Source organism: Poeciliopsis prolifica, unplaced genomic scaffold (genome assembly GCF_027474105.1).
Source record: "Poeciliopsis prolifica strain line A6 unplaced genomic scaffold, Auburn_PproV2 SCAFFOLD028, whole genome shotgun sequence".
Lineage (NCBI taxonomy): Eukaryota > Metazoa > Chordata > Actinopteri > Cyprinodontiformes > Poeciliidae > Poeciliopsis > Poeciliopsis prolifica.
Genome location: NW_026562403.1, coordinates 6,184,959 through 6,209,054, shown reverse-complemented (window position 1 = coordinate 6,209,054; position 24,096 = coordinate 6,184,959). Strand labels below are relative to the sequence as shown.

At 38.4% G+C, this 24,096-nt stretch overlaps 4 protein-coding genes across 10 annotated transcripts in view; 2 read left to right on the top strand and 2 right to left on the bottom strand.

Moving 5' to 3' along the window:
• LOC129372072 (uncharacterized) overlaps positions 1-2,686 on the top strand; it is a 36,258-nt gene extending 33,572 nt beyond the window's left edge. For both annotated transcript variants that reach the window (XM_055049075.1, XM_055049076.1), the window contains one exon: positions 1,080-2,686. In XM_055049075.1, coding sequence (XP_054905050.1) covers positions 1,080-1,107 — 28 coding nt within the window. In that variant the 3' untranslated portion in view covers positions 1,108-2,686. The remainder of the gene's footprint in view (positions 1-1,079) is intronic.
• Positions 2,687-3,207: 521 nt separating this feature from the next.
• LOC129372121 (beta-1,3-galactosyl-O-glycosyl-glycoprotein beta-1,6-N-acetylglucosaminyltransferase-like) lies at positions 3,208-12,499 on the bottom strand. Of its 5 annotated transcripts, XM_055049172.1 has the most exons (8): positions 8,069-8,627; positions 7,885-7,913; positions 6,647-6,799; positions 6,514-6,576; positions 6,053-6,390; positions 5,432-5,525; positions 4,456-4,860; positions 3,208-4,373 (listed from the first exon to the last, which is right to left on the bottom strand). In XM_055049172.1, the coding sequence occupies exons 5-8, from the start codon at positions 6,358-6,360 to the stop codon at positions 3,879-3,881; spliced, it is 1,302 nt and encodes a 433-aa protein (XP_054905147.1). In that variant the 5' UTR covers positions 6,361-6,390; positions 6,514-6,576; positions 6,647-6,799; positions 7,885-7,913; positions 8,069-8,627; the 3' UTR covers positions 3,208-3,878. The 5 variants fall into 5 exon arrangements, with proteins under 5 accessions (XP_054905147.1, XP_054905144.1, XP_054905148.1 ...); XM_055049169.1 differs by lacking the exon at positions 6,647-6,799 and having other exon boundaries at positions 7,885-7,917; XM_055049173.1 differs by lacking the exons at positions 6,647-6,799; positions 7,885-7,913; positions 8,069-8,627 and adding an exon at positions 12,353-12,499.
• On the top strand, positions 10,447-13,761 carry rfk (riboflavin kinase). The gene is made up of 4 exons (XM_055049174.1): positions 10,447-11,021; positions 12,418-12,569; positions 12,940-13,042; positions 13,217-13,761. The coding sequence occupies exons 1-4, from the start codon at positions 10,940-10,942 to the stop codon at positions 13,387-13,389; spliced, it is 510 nt and encodes a 169-aa protein (XP_054905149.1). The 5' UTR covers positions 10,447-10,939; the 3' UTR covers positions 13,390-13,761.
• Positions 13,762-15,300: 1,539 nt separating this feature from the next.
• pcsk5b (proprotein convertase subtilisin/kexin type 5b) overlaps positions 15,301-24,096 on the bottom strand; it is a 91,966-nt gene continuing 83,170 nt past the window's right edge. For both annotated transcript variants that reach the window (XM_055049165.1, XM_055049166.1), the window contains exons 25-37: positions 23,945-24,005; positions 23,718-23,863; positions 23,336-23,542; positions 23,103-23,186; positions 21,946-22,132; positions 21,636-21,850; positions 20,089-20,325; positions 19,755-19,988; positions 19,499-19,679; positions 19,203-19,420; positions 18,822-18,922; positions 18,030-18,234; positions 15,301-17,298 (exon numbers count right to left, since the gene is read on the bottom strand). In XM_055049165.1, coding sequence (XP_054905140.1) covers positions 16,892-17,298; positions 18,030-18,234; positions 18,822-18,922; positions 19,203-19,420; positions 19,499-19,679; positions 19,755-19,988; positions 20,089-20,325; positions 21,636-21,850; positions 21,946-22,132; positions 23,103-23,186; positions 23,336-23,542; positions 23,718-23,863; positions 23,945-24,005 — 2,483 coding nt within the window. In that variant the 3' untranslated portion in view covers positions 15,301-16,891. The remainder of the gene's footprint in view (positions 17,299-18,029; positions 18,235-18,821; positions 18,923-19,202; positions 19,421-19,498; positions 19,680-19,754; positions 19,989-20,088; positions 20,326-21,635; positions 21,851-21,945; positions 22,133-23,102; positions 23,187-23,335; positions 23,543-23,717; positions 23,864-23,944; positions 24,006-24,096) is intronic.

Below are 24,096 nucleotides of genomic sequence, written 5' to 3'. Positions count from 1 at the left end.
GATCCAGTTTCCTCACTTAAGGAAACTGTTTAACGGCAATAAAAAATGCATGATATGAATGTGTGCTGATATTTTTTATTCATCTCTTGTTAACATTAACCATTACCAACTCTTTCCGACCAAGTGTTGAGCCAATTACGGATCACATTAATTTTCGGCTATGCTTTTCTTATTAATTACGGTCATCAGTAAAGAAGGCACTAATAATTTTATATTAAGTAATTCTCACGCAGTTAACCGACCCCCACCTCACAACATGCTGTACTGTAAAAGGACCACTGTTAATATTTTAGTGAAGATGTTGCTGCAATGTCTAAAAAAACTACAAAATCCTTTGAAAAAATTTTCTCTAGCCTGTACTTTGAACATCAGTCAGTCAGTGTATCAGTTAACAATGTAATAGTTTCATAGTTTTTAGATCTGGAACTGAAAAGTGGCTAACTGGAAGGTTAGGAACACAGCAGACAGGTCAAGTAGAAAGCTGTGGAAACAGAGTTGAGTTAAAAGCAATAGAAACTGATAGTGTTCAACCAACTGGGAAACTATTTTGCATTTCAAACAAATCTCTTTTGAAAAATATGTAATAGGAGAATATTACTTAAATCCTCAAGGACATGTAATATTAAGTAAATATTTAAGACTTATGCAAGCGGCAATTCTGTGCAGCACTAAAGCGTCAGTTAGCAACAAACTAAACATGATCAGGCTCAGCCCGCCTCTGCTGAGCTAACCAGACACCATCAGAACAAATGCAAATTTAGAAAGGAGCATAAGCATGTCGGTGAAGGGAAATTACTCAGAAATGCTTAATGCTCTGACCACCATTTTTGAGGAAAGCAAATATGCTTGAACTGTATTAAAAAAAAAAAAGCTGAGCTTCCATTTTTCCAAATGGATGGAAGAACAATAAAAGGACATATGTGAGCCTCAGAGACTTTGGACTTTCTCATTTTGTGAGTTGACTAAAAGCATTTCCTTCCTTTTCCTGCTTAGTGTATATTTTGTCTCAAATTCATAGCCAAAGAAAAAGTTTCCCTGCAGTAAATGTTCTCTTCCTTTTTGTCTTCTGTCTCCTGCAGAGTGGACAAAGGGAAATCAACTGTTTGAGAAGACACTTGGATGCTGCCTCATTTTTCCCTGTATTTTGCTGTACTGTCTGCCACAGCATGTCCGACTATGAAAGCTTGCAGCATGATTTGTGGCGGCACACAGTTGTTGCCTTGCAACTATTGGTGAGTCGGAAGGGATGGTGCCATAAAGCCAACATGGTAACTAAGATCACGTCGTCTTTGTGGGGAGTTTCTGATTAAAGGATGTTGGAGACTGTCACTGTGCTGAAAGGGAGGAAAGCTTTGCCCCATTTTCACATCACTTAACTAAGTTCACCATCTCTTCCTCTGTGTTTATTTAAATATAATTAACACGTTTACAGCTATTCTTCACTGTATATTAAAAGGTATTTATACTATTGTGTATTTTCTGAAGCCCCAGTTGCAATTTGAACTCGACGTTCGCAGAAAGCCTCTGCTCTCCCTCCACCATCAGGGTATTGTGCTGGGTTTGATTTCTAAGAAGTGTCTGTTGAACTAGTGAACAGAGATTAGCTGTTTTATTTGTTTAGACAATGGTCTCGGTCGATAAACTTTTGAAAGAACAATAAATTGACCTTGAATACTAGGACTATTTTATAAGCAGTGCGACCTGCACTTGCATGATGTTGAAAGGCGGAGGTGGTTGACCCCATGAAAGAGAAGGATGTTTTGTTGAGTAAGTTGTGATTTTCTTTCCTGTGTGCAGACTTGTAAAGCAACACTTGATTTGTTTATTAGTTAAATGAGCTGTTCTTTTCTCCAGCTACACTGTGTCACTGTGAAAACATCCATATGATCAGCAGAATTTAATCACTGTAGTGAAATTAAAAGGTTGTCAGAGAAAAACAAATTGGAGTGGAGTTTTCCAATGTTCCAAATGTTTTCTATCATCTGTTTGTAATAATCACTTATCATTGGTGAAACCAGAAGGAACATGGCTTTATGACTGACCTAATTATAATGAGTATGAGCTGTGGGTCGAAGTTCAACCTTTGTGTAAAATGAACCATTGTGTGGCAAACTGAAATACTTTATGTTCCTTCGGGCAAATATAAAAGAGACGGGAATGTATGCTTTTACTCATAAATGTTAATATGTAACTGGCAAATGACTATTACTTACCATCTGCTGATCATGTTATATTAGGTGGGAAAATAATTATTAGTTACCATCTGCTGATCATGTTATATTAGGTGGGAAAATAATTATTAGTTAACATCTGCTGATCATGTTATATTAAATGCTTGTGAACTCTCACCAAAAGAACCGGTTTGGGCTACACAAAGGTTAGAAGTTGTTTTCCTACAGCTACATGGGAACCAGACTGTTTCCCATGTTTTGGATACTTTATCCCTGGTAAAAATGACAGAAAAATGACAAAAACCATACACATAAAACTCATGTGTTGACTGTTTGACAGCCTTTCATTCAGAACCTCTTCATTATCGATTGTCTTACAAGCTCTCTGTACAATACAATATAAAAATAAACCTGACAGTGATTGGAAATTCTTCTCTTTTTTCCACAGCACATAATATTTATTTGTTGTAGAGATCAGAAAATTGTGCACTACATTAAATACATTTTCCTCCTGACCAGTAGCTTGTTGTGTTTTATTTGTTTCCAATACTTTCCAGAAATATTTAAATTAACACGCAGTAACAAAAAGCTAAATGTTTCTATTTTGTCATTGAGAAACTTGATCAATCTTTTTCTAAATCTTCTATTTGGTAATTTTCCTTTTTTATTTCTTTAGTATTGGGGGCGGGAGAGCAACACAGTTGTTTTTTTGTCAGAAAGTATGACACTCTTTTACTCTTTGCTAGCGGTTGGGTAAAATTATTTATTACCAAGCAATTCTACTTGTTCTTTCCATATCATAAAGACTAGAGAAAAATTGTACATCCAAAACATAAGAGTTTTGCATTCTGAACTTGTTAAAAGAAAGGAAAATATGTTTTCTGACTTTTATAGGTCAGTTGTTTTCCTAATTCTTAGAATAGGAAAAGGTTGCATATTCCCAGCAACAAGAACAGAATAGTCACTCTTTCTTTAAAAGTATTTGGTCTATTTAGCCAAGTTTAAAGATTAGGGATGTTCAAAATAGTTTTTAAATAGTCACTGGATGTTTGTGGTCATGTTTCTTATGAATCAAAAACTAAAGAAAAAAACATTCCAAAAAGTCAAATTTGTTGTATGTAATACTTTCCATTAAGATTTCACTTCCTACAAAAGTTATTTAAAAAGTGACCATCTACAATGTTGGGAAACACTTTCCCCATTCAAGAAAATCCTGTAAGGTAATCCAGCAGTTCAAAAGGCATGAGGTAAACTAAAATGTCTTTAATTGGGCGTTTTTAATGTTTTATTTATCACGGGATAGAAAAATGACAAAAAACATACACATAAAACTTCATGAAAATTTTTTTTGCTCCACAGTGACACTAAATGGGTCAAAACCAAAGCACACAAGATATTTTAATATTAAAGATATTGAAATCTTTTATATTTGTTCAAAGAATATTTAAGAGGGGCGCAACATTTAGAAGGCATGGCTGGCATACAATCAGCACCACCTTACTCAGACCAGCACCACCAGCAGGTAATGCAGAAGAAGAACATGACTGAAATACAAATCAGCAACCCACAGGTTACAGGATGAATTCCCACCTCTGAGCCACAGTTGCTCCAAAATATTAACACCAACACCCCCCATCCCTTGCAGCTACAAATTTACAATCCAACCATAAATATGTTCCAGTAGATCTTCTTGTTTTAAGTCATCTATTAAAAAAAAAATTGACCTTCTGTTTCAGCCAGTGCTTTCTGTCTGAGATGTCTCTCCAAGCAGAAGACAGGAATGGGATTTGTGTCCATGTCAAATTTATTGGCAAACAGGTGGTGGTTCTCCAGCAGCCATTGTAAATCACCAACTCCATATACACAAGTTGACCTTACGTGGCTGCCCTGACACGCAGGATACACCGCTGAATCCTGTGATCCCTCATGCGAGAACCATTTCACTAGTCGTGCAATGGCATTCATGTCCGTTTGATCGTACTTAGTGTGGGGTCTCTTCGAGCCAGGCACCCCAGGGATTCGTTGAATGGTCGCCCACAGGAACTCATCAGGACTGTAGGTGTCTTTGGCCCACTCGATAAGATCTTGTACTCGAGTGTCTTTCAAAACACTCCGGATGTAGCCCCGAGTTACCACGATATAGGCATTTCCTGACTTAATGGGGAAGTTGAAGGGAGGCGGACTCTTCGACTTTCCTGTCGACTGAAAACATAGAATAAATAAAAATGAATACAAAATTGATAATTAGGTCTCAACACAAGCTACAAATGCTCTCCAAATGTACCTTGATTGCCCCATTAACAATCTGGTGAACTTGTGATATCCTCCACTTCTTCGATCCAGGCATATCTTCGGACTCCATGCTGTTGCCGCCCTTCAGCGAGCGCAGCATTCTCACCATTTCCAAGTTGGTCTTTAGAGGGAAGTCTTGTCCACACAGGTTGATGAAGTATTTCCACTCTGTACTATACTTATAGAGATCAGCCATGCAGTTGATGTCAGCTTGGACACGAGGCCACCCAGCATAGACCACATTCACAGCATGTGTGACCATGAAGACATTGGGGAAACAGGAAACGATGCCGGTGATGGCAGCTTTTACAGAGGCCTGGGATTTTTCGTCCACATGAATACAGTAAATGTTCTGAGGTGCATAGATGGCTCGTAGCAGTCGCTCAAAGTTCTGCACCTAGTAAATGACAAAAAAATAAAAATTAAGTTCCTTTTCTTTCTAACAGGAGTGAAATATTGCTCTGTGAGGAATTGCATGTTCAGTTTTCTAGCTGAGTTTTAAACCCTTGAAAGAGAAACATCACAAAATCTTAGTCACTTTTTCCAGATCAAGCAAGTGCCTGCTTAGCTTACATTTCCTTTATTTATTTTTAATAACATAACAATCTGTGGTTCCTCTGCATTGTTGTGTCATTGACTCAAATACTGTTTCGTTTCATGTGATGGGAAAAAATTATGGGAAAGGGGCTCGGATGAGGCTCAGATCAAAAGTACCTTCTTAAAATTACAACCTATAAGCCGGTATTAAATATAGCATTCAGTAAGCTCACATTTGAGAAATAAAACGTTTGTTTCTTTTGAACTGATGTAATATTTAAATGTTTTGCCTTTGTCAACTATGAGTAGAAAATAAACAATAACAGAAATGAGAACTTGAAAACATGAGCCAATAAGCTCAATCTGTGTAAGGTCTATAATATAAATGTATATGTAATATATAATTAACAGCAATGTTAGAATGCACTTACTTTGTGATGAACAACTATAGAATAAGCCAGAGGAAAGTCTTCTTCTTCTTTGCTAAGGGCAAATGTTATATATTTCCTCTTTGACTTGAAGTTCCTGTAACAAATTCAACATAATGTTGAATGTCATTATGTGTCACTGAAGTTACTGTTTTACAAAAAGAAATAATTGTCTTTGCAGCAGTATCCAAAGTCCTTAAACGTTTCACATGTTGCAATGCAACCATAGACCAGCATATTGAGGTTTTATGCGACATAGCAATACAAAGTGCTGCATAACTGTGAAGTAGAAGGAAAATGTTTTCTCATTTGTTTTCTCAGAAATAACAGTTATGCATAGATAGCTTGTAGGAGTGGCTCAGTTACTCAGTTACCAATAAATAAAACCCAAAACAATCTATTGTCTTCAGAAGTTATTTTACCAGCAAATGGAGTTTGTCTATATGTCATTTTTTGCTCAGTATAAATGAATCTGTCCTTTAATGATCTTAGTTGACTTGAATACAAGTGTATTCATAATCTCGTTCTACTTAATGTTTTTCTATCATAGAATCGCCACAAAATGTGAAAACGTTCTAGGGTTATGAACAGTTCTGCAATCCATTGTAGTTTAAAGCAACACACCTGCAGTCCTTGGTTTCATTAATGTAGTACTCATCAGGTATATGAATATGTTTCTGGAACTCTTTTGTGATGGTTAATAGTTTGGCTTCCACCAGCGCCTCTGTGTTTCCCTCCAGGAGTCCTGAGCAGTTGCACAGTGTCTCAGGCCCAAAGTCATAATCCCTGTAGTCCAACCAGTGGTTCCTGTGGGTCAGGTCAATAGGCCAGGATGACTGCATCTCAAGAACCAGGAACAGCGTCCACAGTAATCCCAGTGCGACGGTGAGCTTCAGAAACAGCTGGCACCAGCTTTGTTTGCGCGATCGCATGGTTTCAAGATGGCCTCAGGTTAGTGATTTCTATAAAGAAGCCAACAGTCATTTGCACAAGATTTTATAGTTTCTTCCAATCACAGATCAACTTTGTACGTATTTTAATGTGTCATCTTTTGAAGAATGTTGAGTAAATCTTTTGTACTTTACCAAGAGTGAGGGGGATTTGCCAAAGTGTTTGAAACACTTGCAGAGTTGAATTTAGATTTGTTCCTGTAAATAAAAATCATTGTTTAGACTTGTGCGTAATGTTGATCTGATGTATTTACCCCCCATTATTCACCTGGGTTGGTACAGTCCTTGTATTCTGAGATGTGCAAGTTCTCTCTATGGTTATCACAGATATAGCACAATAATAGAGACAAATGGATATAGTCCAAGCCTCCTCTGTTTATTAAGACATTACAGTTGACATATACTAAAATGCAGACATTTCCTTTATTTGAGTGCCGAGTTTAAGAGAGACCAAAAATGGAAAAAGAGAGAAAGAAAGAATGAGATGTGGTTTCACAAGGTTTACACAGTCATATGCTCTCTCATGTCATTGATGCACAATTAAGAACATTTTCACAAAAAAAGTCAAATAATTGTATTGATAGCCCTGGTGTAATGTACACAGTTTATTCACTGTTCTCTCTGGTTGCTTAATTTTTAAACAACACATGCACTATCATAAAATGGAGACATTTTTGCTTGATGCACATCTTGAAACGCACTTTCAAAGCTGTTTTTTGCTTTGTTTCTACTTTTGTGAGTTCAAGTTTTCACCAGTTATTTTTGGTATTTTAAAAAGTGTATTTATGTGTAGCATTGGTCTGTTCTGGAAAAACAAGAGTAAGATTTATATTGAAAGAAATGTATTTGGAAAATATTTTCTTTTGCCTGCTTTTGTTCTTTTCGCAATTCTGTAATTTATGTGTATTATTTTTTATTTTTCTCTTCATAAACGAACAAGAGTCACTCGATGCAGCACACTTTCATCTCATATAAACTATTCAACTCTTTTATTAAGTAGAGTTGAATAAACTCCTTTATTCTTGGATGTCTGCCAAAACTAACAAAAAGTTAACACAATCAGTTTGTGGAAGTTCTACTTCCACAAACTGACTCGTTTAGATGCAAAATGTAAAACTCGCTGGAATAGAAGAGAGGCACAACTAAATTCCACTCAAATGTTTCGCAGTGTAATGAATCCATCTCCAACTGAAAGACGTGTCAACAATTATCTTCCAGTTGAGAAACTGCGGCCGCATCCCCAACCTGCTTCCCCGCAACGAGTCTCCACGAAACTTGCAACACGATGAGTGACTGAAAATCACTTATAAATGAATTTGTAAATATATATATAGGCTATCAATATATATAAAAGTCTCCTAAATTTAGAACTAGCATTAAAAGTAGATAAGATCTGGACAAGTCACCAAAGCAAATATTTTAGACTTAGAAATGTTTGAATACTTAAAAACTGATGATGTTCATTATTATCATTTTTACTAGTAATAATAATAATAATGTCCTTACCTGTCATCCGAGCTGAGTCTCTTCTCACACTAACTAGTGGGATGGTTAGATATAAAGAGGTGGCGAAAAACGAAAAACGAAATTCCTGTTCAACTCGTTAAGTGCGTTACAGACGAGATCAAGAACATATACTTCCTGAGAATGTTAACTCCCCTCTCGCCGTGTTTTCAGAGACGCTTCTCACCTGTTCAAGTTTCCTCGCCAATTTACTTGAAACACATAACAATAAATAAATAAAATAAAATAAACAACAACAACAACAAAAAACAACTATGATTATAAAAAGCTTCCAGAATTCAGCATAATTTTGAATATCCAACTGGAAACCAACTTCACTGCGGTAATTTAATACTCCCTTCCTTTAACGTCCTCCCTGCAGTCACACTCCAAACCCCGGTCTTGTGCGAAATTCGGTTCCCCTGTGAAAATCTGTTCCCCCTGCGTCGGGAGCGCGCATTACAGCCAGAGAGGCGAAAGAGGCGGATCTGATCATTTTCACGTCGCTTCTGATCGATTTCTCGGTAAAAAAAACAACTAATACAACCATGTCAATGTTGTAACACTCAGTTTAATTTGCAGCTGTTGTTTAAAAAAATTGTAAAATAAATAAATAAACGAGGTCTTCTGACGCTGTTTTGTGTTATTGTAAACACCAAGAGAATCGCTCTTTTCTCACGTAAGTCTGGCAGAAATAAAAGTCAGTCACCAAACACAGTTTTCCCAACACGTAGTGTGTATGCAAAGGTTTTTGTGAATTTGGAAACAGTTGTTCTTTATTCCCCAAGGTTATGGAGTAAGGAGAGGAAATAATGGATGATTCAGCAGCCTGAAATATTCTGTTCCCCTCCATAAAATGGGAACAAATTATTTTACCTGCAAATGCTTAACTTTGCCTATTCCTCTCATCATCAACAATAAATCCTGTGATTTTGGTAGCATTTGCTCCTACATTGCCAGAATTAATGGGGGGGAACCAAATATTTTAGCTGTTTTACCTGACTGAAATTATCCATTCCCCCTCAAAAACATGGAAACAAATGTATTTATCAACAGTAATCATCAACAGCAAACTGGCTGTTGGCAAACAGCAAGTTTGAAAACATTTCATCACTATTTGCTCCATCACCATCTCCACCTGCTGCAGCACCTCCCCCTGCTCCAGTCCCTCCACCGACTCCATCCCCGCCTCCTGCTCCATCACCGTCTTCCTCTTATTTTAATAAAAGGAATAATTTCAGTATCATTTTGTTTTAATAATATACTGAAATTATTCCTTTTATTAAAATAAGATGAAAGCATATCAGTACAAAGACATAAAGTCTTTGTGAGACATATATGTATGATAATAAAAACTGAAATGCATGTGCATTGATATATATTTATAAGAATTGGAAATCAAATTTACATTTCTCAGCTTGAGTTTTTTTCTGGGTAGCTGACTGGACAGGAGTCAATGGCAGAGCAGAGGAACAAAACAAATAATTAAAATCCTAACAATGTACATATTAGCCGTAGTTTAATTTATCTATTATTTGAATTTTTATACCTACTGATAAATTGTGCAATAATAATAATAATAAAACGCTTCAAAAACTATATTTACTATTCTGCCAGCTCGTTATCGCCCCCTCGCGGACGCAGGCAATGCAAGTTGATTTGTGTGCGTGCGCGTGTTTTTTTCTATCATGAAAACATAAGGCTTATGTACATAGATATATCTTTCTTTTATTTTTGTGTATTATTTATAAAACCTGCCAAAACGCACTGACTCACATGAATATTTAAAAAATTGACTGCTCTCCTTCTTCTGTCTCTGAATGTTTCTGGAAATTAGGTGAAGATGAATTTAGAAGCCAGCTGGCACCCAGGACACTTCTGATTCAGTCCCAATAGGAAATTGTGGAGTTAAATGGAGCAGATCAAATTCAACTTTATTAAAAAAAAACATGACTTATATAGAGTCATTTTAGTAGGCAGGGACATTTGATTGAAGGCGAAAGTTGAGTAACTATATACATTTTTGTTATGTTTAGTGGGCTCCCTATACATTTTACTAAATGACACACAGCCAACAAATGATCCCAACGCGTCCGAACTAATCACTTCACAGCTGATGTTCATCACTGCGTTCTTAGCACAAACCAAATGTTTCTTTTTCCTAACATTTTAAAAACGTCAGTTGTTCTGACACGTTTATTCGTTTATTTATTTATTGTGTGCTTTCTCACCAACTTTCATTCTTGTGTTCATTTGCTCTCCATCAGGTGACAGCACCTGGTGGAGATAATAATTGGACAATACATAATACAAAAGTATTGTTGCATGTAGCGGCACATCTCAGCAAGACTCACTTTGTTTGAGCTCTTTCGACCGGTATGGTCAATGAATAATAATTAATTGACCAACTTCAATGAATTATTCTTTATTATTATTATTATTATTATTATTATTATTATTATTATTATTATTATTAAAGTTATAATTATTAGTAGTATTTTTATTATCATTTCCCACAGTACCTAAACGCACAGTGACACTCCTGTGGTCACGCGGTCAATGACATCACGCAGAGCGTACGTGACGCAGAGGGTTCAAACACATGTTATAAACGTAACCGGCTTTTTCTAAGCTTGGTCTTCATCGCCGCACCACGTCGCAGCTGTCCAGAAACAAGTACCGTCATCCTCCGGATTTCTATAGAAACAGCTGTCTTTAATTTATCCCTGGTTTCACCCTCTTCGGGATCTGTCAGTGGCAGATGACGGTAGTTAGCACCGCTAGCATAGCTGGTGAACTTCCATCATCATCTCTGCTTAGTGACTGGGGTTCAACTTTAACCAGCTTTTGCGGGAGGCGCCTTGATAGGAAAAGCTGACCGTACCGTCAGACTCTGGCACTGGAGCTTAACTTCAAAATAAATAAGACACCAGTTTGCTCATAGCAGTGTGCTAGCCGTTAAAACGGTTCCAGTTGAGCAGCCAGGCTCACTTCCTTGTGCCGTGTTCGAGGTCATTCTGCAGCCCCGTCGAAAGCAGCTGCTCCCGGGACACAAAGCATGAAGAGTCTCCCGTACTTCTGCCGAGGAGAGGTCATTCGAGGATTTGGAAGAGGAAGCAAAGAACTCGGAATTCCCACGGGTGAGGCGAGGAACGGGCACCAAACTGTGAGGTTTACGGTTAGATAATGTGACACGTAACTGTCTACGTAAATGACGTAAAGTCTGTAATAACAGATTATTATTATTATTTTTTTTTTTTTTTTTTTTGCTGATTCTGGGAATTATGCAGAGGCTGGATCTGAACGTAACAAGTTCATCAAAGTGGTTTTGTACGTCACCGGGTCAGTAACTTACGCTTTACGTGAGCGTTATTCGCACAAATCAGTCTAAATTTGTACGTAAACGGAGTTAATCTTTCTACGTAGGCGTGCGAGTTGCGTAACGGAACTTGACTGTTTCTCATAGTGCAGCTGTTGACTCTCCGTCCTTGTGATTCTGTCCAAAATGTGAAGTCGTGTTTTTTGTCGCCTGACGTAAATAGAGGCATTAAGCAAACGGACGCAGACCGACACATGAGAAATAAAGAAATGCATCTGGAGTCCCGCGGGTTGATGGCAAAGGCACTTTTCTTCTTATAACTTTTACTTCATCCATTATATCCATCGTGTCCATTTTCATCAGGAGTGAGTAATGCCAGCGAACCGATCAAGTCTGCATTGTTTAAAATCTGACATGTTTCAGAATGTAACAATAGTCCCCGAACAATATGGTCACACAAAATACTTGCAGCTAAAATGTGTTGAATATCAAATGTAAAAATTTTTTTTATATATATATATCACAGAGGTAATAGTTTTATACGGAGCCCCGTAGAGGACATGTTTGCGAGGGGACGCAAAAGAAAAAAAAATCCCCATGTCCCATAGGGGGCTCCGTAGTTTTGAATACATCGTTAATTGAAACTAAAAGATCATCCCTTTCATGTGAAAGTGTGTGCAGTAGCATTACGTGTTACTGTTTTGATCGTTCAATAATCATCCAGTTCAGATTTTGTGAAAAGTAATTTTCCAAACTTTTGATGAACACTTTTGATTTTCACAAACAAAGCCGGTTCAATCTGCCAAAAATAAATCCCTTTCAAAGAGTCTAATTAGATGGTCTTCCGTTTTTGAAAAAAATTCAGATAACCTAGTTCATAAAACTTGGATGTAATTGTACAACAAAATCATCCAAATACAGATGTGCTGAGTGACATGCCTATTAGTTTATCTGGCGCTGCAATGTCATGGTCGGAACAAATCCTCTAAAGTCAAAAATGTCTAAGTAGAGTTGCAAATATTGTCTTTCATGATCAACTTTAGTTTTATCATATAAAAAGGGAGAAAGAAACATAATAAATTTCAGATGTTCCCTTGTAAAAAATAACCAGTTCTACCTCTTACAACTGATGGCATTTATCGTCTTGCTTACCTCTGCCTCTTTCTTTGGTTTTTATTCCGATTTTCTCCTTCTGTCTTTTATGTTGGGATTTACAGCCAACTTCCCGGATTCGGTGGTGGACAATCTTCCAGCAGATATCAGCACAGGAATCTATTACGGCTGGGCTTGTGTCGGGAATGGTAACGTTTACAAAATGGTGATGAGCATCGGCTGGAATCCTTACTACAAAAACACAAAAAAGTCCATGGTAAGCTCCCGCTGGGTAGCTTTCATTTGAGTCACTTCAAACCTGCTTGTTTGGTTGGCTGGTGGTTTGTGGTATGTCTCTTCAGTTGAAGCCATTCATTATCCCTGGGCATGAAGGTCTGGAAACAAGAAAGTCCCTAAAGCCCTTGTCAGTTGACATTCCTCCAGAAGATTTAAATTACTCAAGCTGTTTTCTGTTTGCATTGAATGAGCAAATAAATGTTCACAGCATCACACACCTGCTCGTGTCAGGCTCGTTTTGCTCTGCTAAGAGGAAAACTCCAGGTGGAATTGTGATTGGTTAAGCATTTCAACAAATTTTGGCAAATTGTCTGCTTTTGGAATTTATGTAAATGTCTTTGGGGTTCTAGGAGACGCACGTCATTCACAAATTCAAAGAAGACTTTTATGGACAGACTCTGAGTGTCGTTCTGGTGGGGTACATCCGCTCAGAGAAGAGCTTCCCCTCACTTGGTATGCTGTCATGTGCGTTTTTTAGAAACTGGAATGTGAAAGTCACGTTCATGCATTTGCACTTTAGTGAAAGAAACAAATCAAAGTGCCAGTAACACAGTTTCTTCCCCTTTTCTTGTGCTATTTCCCTCCCGACGCACAAACTGCCGGCTGCCTTTTTATCCTTGCTGACAGAGGATCTCATAGCGGCCATCAACAGTGACATTGAGGAGGCCAAGGTTAAGCTGGAGCTCCCAGAGCACAGCAAGCTGAAGGAAGACAACTTCTTCACCAGCACAACCAACTCTTCTCTGGTCTCTTCCTCATCTGCTGCGTCCACGTCTCAGAGCATCATCAACGGTCACTGACAGCTGGCAGAGACGGCAGCGCTTTGTCCTCGGAGCACGATTCTGCTCACACGTACAGCCTTATTATAAAATCTGTTGGCTGTCACATAAACAGTCAACCTCTTGTTTCTTTTCACGTGGTTTTGTGTTAGAACACTATTTTCTGACGTCTGTTGTTTTACCGCACACAGCCTGAACTGTATATATATTCTTGTATTATTATCTGGTTCTTCTGTATATTTTTGAATCTTTTAGAAGCGAGGACAGATAAAAATCACTGCTCAGATGTTTTTTATTTTGTTTGGGTTTTTTTTCCACTTAGTGTAAACAATGATTTAAATGATGCATAAACGCAAAGAAAGATAACTCATTATCTTTCTTTGACATACCCAAGTCAGCATTGAAGCGTCATTGTTCCTGGAAGATGATATTGTGTAATCCACCACTATCAAAACTATGATTAAGTTACAACTTATGTAACCTTCATGATAAGTTTTACCAGTTTGTCCTGTCAACACCGTCTGCTGCAGAGTTTCTGTTGGAGCTGTTCTATCTGTCTGAAATACTACATTTGACCAGATTTGAGGAATAACAAGCAGAATACACAGACGTTTTAAGAAGATATACCACTGCAGGATTTGAATGCGTTGATCCTTGATATCAAGATCTTGGTTTCATCAGCCAAGCTGATTATGGTGATGAACGATTTGAATGACAGAGCTTTTATTTTTTTCTTTTTATTAGTCATAGTAAAAAACTTTTTGAATGATTAGACGAAAAAATGTCATGTATTTAATGTGAATATACAGCCATAGCCTTACAAATTTATGAACATGAATTATTTTTTTACATAATCATATGTGAAAGTTGGAAACTATTGCCCATTTAAAAATATTTCAGTTTTATGTTTTTGTGAACGTGTTAAAAGCCCTTGAGAGAGTATTTTCTTTTTACCGTCTCTTTCAAATTTGAGATGACAGGAAACTGTTTTTACATTCTCTCTAACGCCTGTCATAATTGCTGGAAATCTGCATCTGTAATTTTATTTTTTTTAGGTCTATTTAATTAATTAAAGCCTTTCTGAGGCCTGAAATTATTATCCTATATCATAAATGTTCTCTTCTTACATTATAAAATATGATGCACTAACCAAAGGCACCTGGTTTCTTTTTATTATTGTTTTTAAATTAATTTTGTTTTAATCACAGTCCAACATTTAACTAAATTGATCCAAAGTGTCTTGACATTTATCTCAGAAGTTGAGAAAGAAACATTTATCATCTCACATGTTGGAGCAATTATCTGGAGTTCCCATGAGAAGTAGGGTTACTAAAATAAGATCGAAAGGCTCAAAAACATAATACAATACATTGCTCGCTTCTTTCTAAAAATAGCAAATTCACCCACTGACAACCTATGACATTTATCTTCTTGCTTACTTTTGCCTGTTTCTTTGGTTTTTATTCCTCTTCTCAGCTAGTTCTAACTTTCAGACTGCTTTCTTCCAGCTACAGCTTTAGTTATGTATCAGTCAGTTTACTTTGCAGCAGCCTAGACAAACCAGGAAAAAGGTTTCTGTGGGAACAGCCAGTAAAAGATCCAGGCGTCTCAGGGTCATATGCCAGACTGCACCTCAGAGGGAATTTTTAGTCACAGTTAAATAAAAAAAACTGAGCAGCATTGTTACAGCTAAAAGCAGATGGAGCTGCTTGCTACCATTCTTGATTTTCAGAACTTTAGTCTGACTTTGCTGCACACAGAGCCAGTTGCCCGACAGGTTTCTACTGGTGCAGCTGGTAGAGTAGAGAAACCAGATCACATATACTTCATCTTTGATACAACCTTTCTCCATTCTTTCTCTCCCCATCTCCTGTCTTATCACTGAATATGTAAAATACAAGAAAAAAAAATACAATCTTTTTTCACCCACAATAAAATACATTTCTTTACTGAGCTCTGGACTTTTCTTAAAACATCCAACCAAACAAGAAGTCTCTGTAATCTTCTAAGCAACGTAACCCTCTCAGGCTCAAATTACTTGAAAAGACTGTCTAAATTGTTGCAAATCTGCAACACCTGCCTGGAGAGGGTTAAACAGATTACATGCAGGGAGATGTCTGGTATCTCAAACGATATTCACAAAGACATTTAAGAAGCTACATCTGACTGACAAAGCTACTTATTGACACACACACTTGTATAAGACAACTTGAGCTTACTTGATGTAGTGCAGTTTCTAATATTCTACTTGAATATGTTTCCTGATTTACTGTGTGTAAAACTAGACCAGGTAGTCTCTGGTCCAATTCCTTTTCTGGGTTAAAAGTGAGTTCTCCACAGTTTCTAACAAAATAAAATAAAAAGAGGAAAGGACACATTAGGGCACATGGCAACATTCACACAAAACAAAGGCTTGAAGTGAAGGCGGTGACATCACGGGGCCATGAAACCACGTTGCTCAGCCTCCCGGCAAAGTCTGATAAGATGTTGTTATCGAGGAATGTCCTTGGGAGTGCTCAGCTCCACAGCTGCATGGATAACAGAAGGGGGTGAGGTGGGAAGGAGCGCTATGTTTACATATCTTCAAGGAAATTGGAAATGTGCAGCCCTTCCAAGGCAACACGGGAAAATCCAATTCAGATACAGAATGTCTTCGGTCGGGTAGATTATAAATTTCAATCTTCCCTAAAGTTTGTTAGAAAAAAAGAGGAAATAGGAAAAACCAACACATTTTATTAGTTATGACTGTTGTTGGGTACGTCTTAGTTTCTGTCACCATGGAGCTGCCATCACCATTTACATCCAGCTTGGTGTTTTCACAGTAAACAAGTCTGACAGATGAGTGAATCCCACCGCCTCTCTACCGTCACACTAGCTAGTCACAACCTGAAACTTTAAAATGGAGGCCCAGACTTACAGGGTCCGCACACAAGCAAAAAACTTAAAAATACAAACATGACAGGAAACATGTGGAAGAGATGCCTGAATTTTAAAGAGAAAAATTACAGTTTCAATCATTGTCTTTTAATAAATAACAAGATATTATTACCCTGTTTCAACCATAAAATGTGCTAATAATCTTAGTTAAGATCACAGAGAAAAATTATTTGACTTAATTGCATTGATGTATCAGTTTCTTATTAAACAAGAAGCATTCACAAACATAATCGTAAACAAAATCTACCACTTTAAAATAAGACTGCCCTCACAAATAATGATTTAATTGTGTCATCAGTTAAGCTGTCAAAGCTTCATAAATAATAATAAGCTTTAAAAAAAAGGCGACTTCTCATAGACTCAGAATAATTATTTAGCAAGGCACTTTCCATCTTTAATGTCTGTCATTTTTTTAAAATAACACACAATAATTCTCTATTAATGGTTTATAGTGTTCATAGTGTCACTAATAAAAAAATGTTATTACTTGTTAATAATTAATTTATTAAGCATGTCTTATTATAAAGTGGTACCAAAAACAGGTGAGAATAACATTTTTGCACAGCTATTTTTTTATGTTTTTGCTTCATCTGTATGAGTAGCTCTCGTCGTCATATTCCAGCTCAACATCATCATCATCCAGAAGGCCGTACTTAAATTTCCGATACACCGTTCCGTCTTTAGTCATGTACACGATGTCCTCGTCGTCATACTCCTCGTCGTTCTCACACTCTGTGATCCTGTCGCTGTATTCCCCAAAGGAGGAGGTGGTGGGCTGCGGTGGGCTGTCATCGTTCGTGTTCAGTTTCTGATACCCCCCATCTTTGGTTTTGGACTTGATGACGAACCTCTTGGAGCGGATGGAGAGCAAAACAAAGATCGCTCCACCTAGAATAATGATACTCATGACGCAGGCCATGACATTGAACCTGGCACGGCTCTCTAAATCCTCAGCTGACCTCATGACAAAGTTGACACCGAGGATACACCGCACTGAAAAAAAGAGAAGACACATATTTATAAGATTACATTAGATAATGCAACCTGCAGTTTAGCATGGGTTCCTAAAATATTTCATTAGCAATAACGGAAAATAATGATGTTTTATCACATTTGGACAACAAATGTTCTCATGGGTTGCGGACAGGACTCCCTGCAGGCCAGACAAATTATTTCATGTCATCTGTCCCATATATTTATGGTCATGCTGGAACAAGAAGGTGACATCCTCAAATTGTTCCCATAAATTTGGGACTGCATAGATGCAGAAAATGTCATGTTGTGCTGAAGGATTAGGAGCTGCTTTCATTGGAACTAAGCGGCTCCACCTGAAAAGCAGGTCTATTGTTACACTAGATGCAAAATTGGTTTCCAGCAACTGTCAGTCAGGCTCACTGCCAAGTCACTTGACAATTTTCTCTGAAAAGTGAACCTTACTGACAGTTTTACAGTAAGTTCCTTCAGAAAGCTGACAAAACTGGTTTTGCTTGACCATTACAGACTGTGAAGTAAAACTTGAAACCCTCTCAAGGAAATGCCTTTTAAATGAGTATTTTTTGGTTGTAAAAGCGCTGCAAGTGGAAATCATGTTAAAGGTGTAACATGATTTACACTCAATCCAGTTTATGGTTAAAAATGTTTCCATTCACCAATCCAGGGCAAACATCAACATGGATAAGATGACCATAGAGGTCTAATGGGTGATGCAGTGAGTTCTTGTTTACTGTATGATGCTTCGCAGTCGCAGCACTCCCTGGGTATTGGCTTGTCATCATGTGGCGTCTTCTTTCCACAGCAGCTCAAGCAGCGGCCGTCATCGGCCAGGATGTGGCTCGGGTGGCAGAGGGTGCACTGCCACATGCTGGGGCCCCAGCAGCCCTCACACGATTGGTCACAACGTCTGCAGTTTGGGTCATCACGGTCCAAATCCTGACAGGGGGAAAAAATTATCCCACATCTATTGCTTTTGTTTTACTTTTACATTTATTTCCTAACTATTTAACAAATGTAATATTGAGTACGTAACTGTGACATATTATTTATTATTGCAGCTGCTGAAGCCAAAAGTTAAACAAGGGTTGTTTCTGGTTTGTTAAATTAGTGAAATGGGGCTCTACCAGCTCTCTTCTGCTCACTATTAAACAGATTCAAAGTCTGTGTTATTTAATCTCAGCAAAAACACAGGGATGCAGACCATTACAGGCTCACCAAGACATGGCCGTCCACTTAAACTGAGAGACTGACACAAGAGATGTTTAAATCTAAAGTGCTTTGAACTGAAATGTTCCATACTGATTGACTGGTTAATCAGAGAAGCACATGGTCACTCTAGAAGAAGTAGAGAGATCTATAGCGCACATGGGACAATACGCAGAGAGGATAAATATTATCTTCTTATGAAACTTGCTCCTGTTTTCGTTCATATTTTATTAACTTGTTGAATTGAGTCAAATCTCTTAATTTCTTGTTGTGTTTCCGTGTTTATAATTTTACTTGTTAGTGTTGTGTGTTCTTACCTTAGAGGCCGGGTAGGAGCCTATAAAACAGGGGTTGTCACAGAATCCGCCCTCAAAGGTGAAGCCGTCATAACAGGACAGACAGGACAAAGCGCCCTCATCTGGAGGAACAAGGAAATTACATGAAGCACAATATCTGACAAATGAACTATAATTTCAAAAAGCTCAGCAGAAGTACATCTTATTAAAATCTTACAACTGTTTCAGCATCTATTCTCAGTTTAAGCCCTATATTTCATCTAAAAGCAATCGTCTTTACAGAGAGATGATTGCAGCAAATACCGATGTGTTTATAATTTATCTCCCACCACTCCTCTGGAAACACAGGAAGAGGAGATGAAAACCACAGAGCATCAGAAAGTCACGGCTGCTTTTCTTTACCGTTGCAGGTCTTGCAGGTGGGGTGACACTTGTGACAGTCTGTGGACCAGATATCTTTGTAGTACCCTGGAGGGCAGCTCTTCAGGCATTGCCCCCATGGCTTCATGTACACATAGCCCTCCCTACAGTTCAGACAGTGTGTGTTGCCACTGCCTACACACTGGCTGCAGGAGGGGTCACATCGCTCACAAAGCATGGTGGTCTTGTTGCCAAAGTGGCTGAAATTGAAGGAAGATTGGTACGTATTTAGAGTATAACACGGTGATCAGAAAAGGGTTTTTAAAATGTCTTCTAACCTCTCAGAGCAGGTTTCAACACAGCTGCTGGCCTGTTTGAAAAATCCTGGTTTGCAGGTTTTGCAGTGTTGACTGTGATGACCAAAGCAGGACTCACAGCTGGGGTGGCACCGTTCACACACACGATCAACCTTGTCCTCGACGTAATAGCCCACCGGACACTTCTTCACACAGGTGGTGTCTAAAGGGCGCAGCCACAGAGACGTCAAAAGTTTCCCACACCGAATGCATCCAGACGGTCACCACGGACACTCACTCAGTAGGAGGTGCGGCTCGTCGCAGCTGAGGCAGTGGTCTTTGCCTGGACCGTCACAGCGGCGGCATTGTGTGTGACACCGCTGGCAGTCACCGTTCTGGTCCATGTACGAGTCCATGGAGCACTGACTGTTCCACACACAGTGTCCGCTCTCATCCACGCGTCTGTCGGTGTCACAGCTGAGGCAGTCGGTGGGTTCATGGCCTGAGCAGGTCAGACACGACTTGTCACAAGCTGCAGGAAGAAGAAGCCGTCAGAAGAAGTCGGCTGAATTCAAGAAAACTCATGGGAAACTTTGTGGAGGGGAAATCTATCATTTCTCCACCTTCCCTACCTTTGCATTCATTGGTGTTCTCATAAAGGTAGGTGTTGTTTGGACACCTGGCCAGACATTCTCCATAGTATCGGACCGCTTTAGGGTTGCGACACACATCGCAGTCATTCTCGTCGGGTCCGTCACACGAAGCACAGTCAGCATGACACTGCATACACTCCTGCTCACTGCCGAAGTAACCTTTGGGACACTCGTCCAGGCACTCCGCCTGGTAGATGAAGTAATAATCTGCACATTCTGAAACAGAGAAGATCAATTACGCAATAAGCACAAGTTGGTGTAATGAAACACAGGACAGTAATGTTCAGGTGGTTTATGAAAGAAATTTAAAATGAATTTTTCCCGTTCACTCATTTTGTCCAGTAAAACGAATTACCGTGATTTACCAAAAACAACAGTTACCGACTTTCTCTTGTTTTTTTTTTTTGCCTGTTTTAAGGACCTCATCATCTTTTTTTGAAGGGTCAGATCAGCTCACATCATAAAGATTGTTTTAATATCTATGTGATGTTTCAGAAAAATTAGAGTTACAACATCTAGCTAATCTAATTACATCAACTTTTAATAATGGTCTATGTTACAAAGCAAGCAAAATTTTTTTTTTTTTGTTGTTGTTTAATTTGATCAAATTCTGAACACATTGACCAAAAATTGTTGTGGTCTTTGTTGAAAATTCAATTAATTAATTAAAATGATTACATTTTATCTAATTATAATGAAATAGTAAAACTTATTATCCAATTTTTTAAAAATCGAAGGCAAATATTTGTAAAATAACTTAAATCTTATGAAGTAACACCATCAAAGGCTGTGAGATTTACAACTAAATATTGTGTTCCAGTCACTTTAGCGATGTTAATATTTTACTTGCAGTTTCTGTGGAGAAATATAAAAACAATCCAATCTAAACAGATTTAAATGACATGTCATAAATTCTAATTTGATACAAGTTGTGAAACAATGAAGTCAAGTTCATGTGTGAAATTGTTTTTTTTACGTATATAAAAGACAGAGAAATAAAAATATATAATTCATCTTTAAAGTTTTTAATACAATGATGCACTTATTTCCATGTAGACGCAAATCATTTTAGAAAAGTACATTTAATTTTTATTTTTATTGTTTTTTATTTTGCTGTTTTTAGACAGATTTGTCAGAAACGTGATTTTTTTTAATTTTCTCCACTTGCTTCATGTTATACTGTTTTTTTTTAAATTAATGTTTTTATTACTTCAAACAATCTTAAATACTCCATTGAAAAAGCAATTTTCTCTTCACTTTAAGCATCAGCAGAACTTGGAAACTAATAAAAAGCAGCATTGTCCTGTTGTTCCTACTTCATGTTTTCGTTTAGCTGCGTTCGTCTTTTCTCAATTTAGAATCTTCACGATTGAGAAAGCAGAGAGAGAAGTATCTAAACTTCCTGTTTTTTCTCTTTCACCTCCTTTCTATAAGCTTCCTCTTTACAACTATTCAGTTCTAAAGTAAATCCCTTTCAAATCAGCATGTCTGCAATCCTTTTCACCACATCCTCCACTCCTACTTACTCTTGCAGAGGCCGTCCTGACTGCACTCGCTACAGTGCTGTGGGCAGCGCAGGCACTCTTTACTGTTGTCATAGTAGCCCTTTGGACAGGAGGACAAGCAGGAGTTGTCCAGCAACAGAAAGGGTCTCTCACAGCTCAAACAGTTGGAAGGACGTTCTCTGCAGGATCCACACTCCGGGGCACATTGGTGGCATTCTTCACCCTGTGGGAACCCTCTGAGGACGAGGCGGAGAGAAGCCCAAACGACTGAGTGACTGTTAGCGGCTACATGCTAAGTGATTTGTGCAAATGGTAAAAAGATGGAGGGCACCTCTGACACTCCACCACGCAGGTTCCATTTTGTAGATAAAGTCCTGCATGACATCGCTGACAGGCCTGGACGTCCTGACACAAGACACACCCGCCCAGGCAGGGATCACACTGTCCGGACGTCTTGTTGCCAAACGTACCAGATGGGCAACGAGACACACAAGTGTGATTCAGAGTCAAAAAATGTTCTAAAGGCAAAGAAAAAACACAAATTATGACAAGCATACAAAAGAGGGCATTGAGCCAGTGACCCCTAATTGATACACCTGCATGTTTACACTAGAAACATTGGAAAATACACAAGTTTGTACTAACCCATCATGGGAACACTAAAAACCTATTGCATTATAGGTATGTATAAAGTTAACTAAAAAGCTTAATGTTTGCTTGCTTTGTCCTTTCCAAAACCAGTTCAGATGACTGTTTGTGTTTTCCTGTTGGAAACATAGGAAAACATGGACACACACTGTGTCCATGTTTCTACCATCTCACTAATCATCCAATGTGAAGCTCAGGAAATACACACTACTCAATCATCTGCACTGCAATGAAACAAACCAGATGGAATGATGCCGCCACCACAGGGCTCGGTTTAAAAGCTTTTACTTGACTCCACAGGGTCTTCTCATAAGTGTGGTCAAATAACTCAATCTTTGTGTGGTTTGACCATAAAACTTTTCACAAGAAGGGAAGTGGGACTACAGAAAGCATGAGGAGCTGGAGTCCTGGCAATTCCTGAACACCCTAGGATGTTTTCCTTCATTGGAAGGTCCTTTCAGTTTTCAAAGTTTACAGGTGAACTAGTTTACAGGTGAACTACAGGTGAACTGGAACTTCAAAGTTCACCTGTAGTTCCCTTTTCCTTTGTTCAGGACCAACAGTTCCATTTGGCATTTGGCAGCTTCTACTTACTTGGACTTTGAATAGAGGCAAGGTCACAGAAAGAATGACTGAAGTAAAAGTCCTTATTTGAAAACATTTGTGTAATTTATCTTTTTTTTTTGAAGAAAAGAAAACAAGAAAAAAAAACACTTGATTAAAATAAGAAATCGGATTTTGAAGAAAAAGAGCAGAAAGATAAAGATTGTACTTTTAAGCCATGTTGCTCAGTCCTAATAAGGTTTTTGATGCGTAGAAAAGCATGTGCATTTTGTTTACCAGAGTTGCAGTTGCTGCAGTTTTCCTTCCCTGCAGCAAAGCAGTTCTTACAGGAGGAGTGGCACAGTTCACATTTGCCTTGACCTGATGCAAACAGAGGATAGAAAGCAGAGAAATCATTTCCAAGTTCATTTTGGTTTCAAGAATAAAGCTGATCGCAGATTCCTATTTCAAAGTGACTAGATTTTGAATATTAGTCAGTACAACAAGGAAATATCAACAATCTGACGCACTGTTTTTGAACTGTCTCTCAGGACAAGTAGCGAGCTGCTTCCCGTCGAGACACTGCCCATTTTTCAGAGTGAAGCCGTCTTCACAGGAGTCGCAGTCGTCAGATCTGGGTCCTCCACAGGACCGGCAGTCTTTGTGACAAGGTTCACATTCCTGACTTTCCTTATACACAAAGTATCCTTCCTGGCAGTGATCCACACACTCTCCATCTGGACACACAAGTGAACATAAATTTATCTGTACTTGTTTCTCCAAGTCCAACATTTGGGGTTGGAATTCATTCAACAGCTGGTGACTAAAACACTTCAGATGAATAAAAATAATCAATAAAAAGTAACAACAAAATACAATTAAAGGACTGAAAAAACATGTTTCTGAAGTTACCAGAGACGTAGAATCCGTCTTCACACCAGTAGCACTGGGACTGGTCACAGACTCCACAGACTGGGTCTTCACACGAAGAACACATCATGGTCTCCTTCACTTCGTAGGTCCGATCTGGACAGGACTGATGGCAGTCAGCACCAAACCTGCAGCCCAGGAAGTTCGGCATCAGTGTGAGAGCTTGAAGCTGGACGACGGTAATGAAGCAGCGATCCAAAGACACTCACAGATAGTATCCGTCTTCACATTCCAGGCAGGCGGTTTTCTGTTTCTGATCTCCCGAATCATCTGGAAATTTAGTGAAATTGTAATAACAGAATTTTCGTCAGCGTCTTCTCAGCCCGTCTTTATGTGGGTTTATGTAACTTTGACCAACAAT

What these genes read in the sequence shown, in the direction of transcription:
- LOC129372121 (XM_055049173.1), bottom strand. Translation starts at nt 6,360, where the DNA reads ATGCGATCGCGCAAACAAAGCTGGTGCCAGCTGTTTCTGAAGCTCACC. An exon ending in AATGAAACCAAGGACTGCAG is followed by an intron (nt 5,526 to 6,052) that starts GTGTGTTGCTTT and finishes AATTTGTTACAG; the next exon opens with GAACTTCAAGTCAAAGAGGA. An exon ending in CTATAGTTGTTCATCACAAA is followed by an intron (nt 4,861 to 5,431) that starts GTAAGTGCATTC and finishes GTCATTTACTAG; the next exon opens with GTGCAGAACTTTGAGCGACT.
- rfk (XM_055049174.1), top strand. Translation starts at nt 10,940, where the DNA reads ATGAAGAGTCTCCCGTACTTCTGCCGAGGAGAGGTCATTCGAGGATTT. An exon ending in AGAACTCGGAATTCCCACGG is followed by an intron (nt 11,022 to 12,417) that starts GTGAGGCGAGGA and finishes TGGGATTTACAG; the next exon opens with CCAACTTCCCGGATTCGGTG. An exon ending in AAAACACAAAAAAGTCCATG is followed by an intron (nt 12,570 to 12,939) that starts GTAAGCTCCCGC and finishes TTGGGGTTCTAG; the next exon opens with GAGACGCACGTCATTCACAA.